General features: G+C 34.5%; 1 protein-coding gene across 1 annotated transcript; it reads left to right on the forward strand.

Annotated features, from left to right (window-relative positions):
- Positions 1-585: 585 nt before the first annotated feature.
- Positions 586-4,838, forward strand: LOC113225772 (the record flags this gene model as incomplete). The annotated part of the gene is made up of 3 exons (XM_026458182.1): positions 586-680; positions 2,391-2,552; positions 3,652-4,838. Coding segments are annotated over 3 exons (356 nt in total), but the record flags the coding sequence as incomplete, so codon positions are not given.
- Between the last annotated feature and the right edge of the window lie 241 nt (positions 4,839-5,079).

The following is a 5,079-nucleotide window of genomic DNA, read 5'->3' on the forward strand; positions in this document are numbered from 1 at the left end:
CAAAATTAGGCCTGTATAACCAAAATTAGGCCTGTATAACCAAAATTGTTGATAGGGACAAGGTAAAGTTGGAGACCTGTCTCCAACTTCACATTTTTTAAGTCTTTTTCCTCTACAGTATTATTATATTCAAGAGAGACATTTCAACGATGTTGGTGTAGATCCTGTAATTACCAATATTTTGACAGATCTAAATTTCGTAATCTCTATCGGTTTCTATTAGTCTAAAATTAGCAATAACATTTTAGACTTGTTTTTGTTTGTTTTTAACTTTTAGACGTCTACTATACAATTGCTCCTTCTGCGAACGAAATTACTAGTTCTTAAACCGTAAAAAAAGTGCATAAAAATCAATTCTGCGGGTCGTGACGAAGCCCAAATTTTGAATTTCGACTTGTGACTTGAGATGATTGACGCCAAAGGTCACCATGTTAAACGCAAATATGAGGAACAACATTAAAACGTAATTCTATAAGCATTATATTCATTACACGATAACAGATGTACTAGTCTCAGCGGTTAGATGTTTAAATATGCCAAATTAGTTATTTGAACTAAAACTGAAACTTGGTGTTGAATCTTAAGGTCAAAGTCGGCTGGACCAGAAGGTGTCGGAGAAGATGGTGTTGGATCTTCTCATTCTAGTCGGATTCATGGTCGTCGGCAACTCACAATTACAGGTAACAATATAGGTGTAATAACTCCGAGTGAAATTTTATGGGATGACATTGGCCACAATACGAATAAGATTCTCCAACCCTTCTGCAAACATTTTCGACTTGGGTAATGTTCGTACAATTTTTACACTCTATTAAATAAATTATCGTCATTTGAGAGAGCCGTGGTAGCTTAATGGAAGAATGATCATTCTCCATTGAGAGGATGGTTTCAAGTCCTTCTGACGGTATGCACCTGTGAAATTAATTTCTAAGCTACATACGTTGGTGAATGTTAAGTAGCAATACCTCCTGCTAACGATGACAGTCGAATAGGCTTGACAATCCTTGGAAAATGTGTGTAGTTCCCAAATCGCATTACTGACTAAAGTATGGCCTAAACCCTCTTGTTAGAAGAGACCTGTGCCCAAACTAATAATGAGTTAATGATGTTGACCATAAATGTTGAGCTACCGATATCGTACACAGTCACACAGTTAGCCAATGCGCTGATTGATTGCTCATCACCCGAGATGTACATTTATTTGATAACACCGGAAAGAAAATGTCGTCTGTGTTTGTATTAATCGAGCAATAACTTAAAATTTATTTGTATAAGAATGATGTGTTGTAATCTATGTACGTTTTGGGAAACCGTAAGTGCATAGGGTTATGTATAAATAAATAAATCAAGCAAGCTATACATTGCATTTGAACGCTATGTAATGTAAATGACGTAAGAATTTTGAAACTGTAATATGTCTTTAGCTGTAGCTCAGTGTACTTTACACATGATTAGGCAGGTCATATGCTGACCGTTTTCATTCCCATGCGGGTACAATACACCTGCAGTTAACACGTGTCCCAAGACAGGTTAAGACAATGCAAAGTGAACACTTGTTCGCTTTTTTATTCGTTGTAGATGCAAAGTTTAGATACCGTTTTAAATGTGCGGTTTTAGGAGTTATTGATTAGATCCGTCAGGTGTTAAAATATAATGTTAGATGAATGTACACACGCCAGCACTCAAGTTACACATTGACGTATCTTGTTCCGTTGCACTGGAGGCGATTTTCGAACAAAAATGTGTAGTCTGATGTGCCGTTGTCCGTTCGTAAATGCGTGTAAATTAGTAATCACCTTGATGATATTTTTATTTTTTGTTTTAAAGTTAATCTCTAAGTATGAAATCAGCATAAATTCAGTTAAATCCATTTAACATAATTTTGTTATTCTATAATATGCAATTTGTTCTAACAAAGGCTTTTGATTAAACTTATCAAAAAATAGGTTTGATTAATTAATCGTACCCATCTCCTTAATTATTTTACGCCTTTTAAAATTATTGAAAGCGATGTGTTGTTTTTCTTCAATATTTTTTATTTTATTCCGTCTATACAGATAAATGTAATTCTCACGGTCACAGGTGTGCCTCAAGGAAGAGTGCTTGGGCCATTATTGTGCTATGTATAGGGGAGTTGACCATTACTATAAATAATTTATGAAGACGCTTTCTACTTTAGTGTTGTTAGAAGCTAATTGGTTTTGGCTATGTTGATGTTTTTGGGGTAAAAAATATAAGTAGTTCTTGAGGTATAGCAGTAAAACACCCTAGGTTTAGCTAGGTAGTTCTTATCTGAGCGTTATTAATAGACCTGTTATGAATAGTATTCATAGTATATGACGATATGTGACATTTGGCGCCCAAAAATATATATAAACTCCAACCTGTAGGAAACCATCTGCGATGGCTGGTCCGTGATAAGAACCATCTGCAATCTACCGGCCAACTGGCTGGTGGCAAAGCCTCATTGCCACTCGTTACTACCTACGTTGATCGCGCTTGCTGAAAGGCCTGCTACTGCTGCAGTCATCGCGGCTGAACTGAGCATGAAGGTAAGTGTTTTTTTTTTCGGAAAATAACGTGTTAATATCGAACGCACATGTAAAATTAAACGTAAACTTTTAAACTTTTACCAACCCAGAACTTCAAGCTTTATCCCAATTTGTCCATGTGAATATTTGATAATATAAGCGACGTCTGGCAGATGCGACTCGGCCCAGATGTTTAGCCTCCTGTAATGAACAATTATTATCCTACTTTAGGTGATTTATTCGGTACTGAAGACGTTGAGGTATATACACAATGGAAGAATTTCAGTACGGATGAAAATTATGTTCATCAGCAAACATTTATTGAGACATTAGATCCGAGTGATGAAACAATTTTTCCGTTATCATGAGAAAAAGGAAATTTGAGAATCAGCTGACAATTCAGTGCTGATATTCACCACGCACATTTTTGTGTATTTTCATGTTTGTTATTTCTGAAGCAATATCTATCGATGTAGATTTTAAAACTTTCGTGGTTATTCACTAAATGATTCTCACTAATATCAGGTTTCTTACCACGGTATGACTTCTTTTTATTTTCCCGATATTTCGGAACGGTTGCACGTTCCATAGACACGTTCCAATATCTATCGAATAAATAAATATCTAGTCTATGGCAATCTGTCGAATTTCATTTGACAACCTGGTTTATAATCAGTCAATCAAAAACATTTTTGCGAATGAATGTCAGAACGTACGTGACGTAAGCGCCATTCGCTATGCGTAAGTCGTAAATGTAACATAATTGTACTGTGTTATATGCTATTGCGGTGAATAAAACTTCTTTCTTTCATCTCTCCGTTGCGTTGTCATACTTTATTATGATTTTTTCTGTGTGAATGTGTGTCTACTACAGCTTAGAAGAAGTGGAACGGCTACACAATGCGCCAGCGCTTCTTAGCGTTATTTCCGTATCACGCAACTTCCCTTCTTCATGAATGCGCCATCCTTAACACGAACCCCCTAAACTACATACATTATAATATATTCAGCTATAAATTATGCTATTGTAGCAACAACGTTGAACTCTTTGCCTCCACCAGGGTTAATTGTGATTAAACATTAGTTCCACAGACTTGTGACTTTCTTAATTTGTCAACAGATGTTAGAAGAATATCAACAAAGCGAAGAAGCTCAGCAAGTAAAATTGGTCCAGGTAATAAAACAAGCCAGAATAAAGAAGAATTCGGGAAAGAAGTAAAAACGACAAAACAATTATACCAATGGCATATGACAATGATAATGGCACAAAACTTTACTATTGAAGATACGAATTTACTTATACCAAAACTTTACGAGGCCTACTTTAAAATAAATAATTTTATTATCTTGGATGGAGAATCAATACATGATGTGCCAGACAAATAATTGTTAAATATTTTGTTGATCTGGACTTTTAATTGTTGAAATTAATTTTCTGGGCAGTACCTTGAATATGGAATGCAGACATAGTTTAAAAAATGGCTGTTTCAATAATAAAGTCGCAATTTTAAAGAGTACACTAAAATAAAAATAAAATAGCCTAACAAACCATTACTAAGAAATAAGTAATTTCAGTGTTACAAGAAAATACAATAAGTAATAAAGATTTCTTATCTATTTTTGTATCCGATGTTAAAAATATAATAACGATTAATGAAAGTACAAGCGAACAAATACCGATACTATCAATTGCTATTGATTCTCCAGAAAAATAAAATATGAGCAAAGATTCAATTAAAAAAGTGATTAGACAGGATCAAAGTATATTATCGTACTTTCAGCTTTCCCAATCCATCCACTTTCATGCAGGGAATTTAGATGACGATTGTTAATGCGATGGACGAAAATGATGTTTTTGCCAAGGTTCTGCTACATACATGTGCTGAAAAGAATGCTTTCAAAAGCATACATAAATTATGAAATGTTACTACAATTCAATGTAGTTCAGGATAAAAATAATCTGCGAGAGCTCTTGCAACATTTGTGGCAATAATGAGAATCGTAGAAGATGTAAAAGAAGCTATTTTCGTCTCTGCGAATTTCCAAAAGCCATTAAGCAAAGAAGTCTAATTGGCCAATTTTATGAGAAACAACATCAAAATAGTACATCGTATTAAAAATCTGAACGTCGTGCCAACCGCTTTATCGCGTTTATCTACAAATGTGTCAATTTTACATATTGTCGTGTAGGTTATTTTGCTCCGTATTTTTGAGGGTTTCTAAAACTATTCAAAAGTGTGAGATGAGAAATAAATGTAATCCTAAAATTATATATCAAAATGTTCATGAAACACTCAAGACAGATCACATAGTAGTACATCACTTGGGATCTAACTATATTAAGGCTGAGAGATGATATTTGGACCCCGAAATGGCGGCGTTATTATATCAAAATTAGAAATCCTCTCCAGCCTTAAGAAACCCTCTAGAAGCATTTTTGTAGATTCAATTTAATGTGAACGCTTCATATATCAAGCAAGTAGTATTGCAGCAATGTTGTGTAAAAATCTGTGTTAAATGTTACTTTTTGCCATTTTATTACTCTGTT

Source organism: Hyposmocoma kahamanoa, unplaced genomic scaffold (genome assembly GCF_003589595.1).
Source record: "Hyposmocoma kahamanoa isolate Upper Pololo Valley unplaced genomic scaffold, ASM358959v1 173296, whole genome shotgun sequence".
In the NCBI taxonomy this organism is placed as follows: domain Eukaryota; kingdom Metazoa; phylum Arthropoda; class Insecta; order Lepidoptera; family Cosmopterigidae; genus Hyposmocoma; species Hyposmocoma kahamanoa.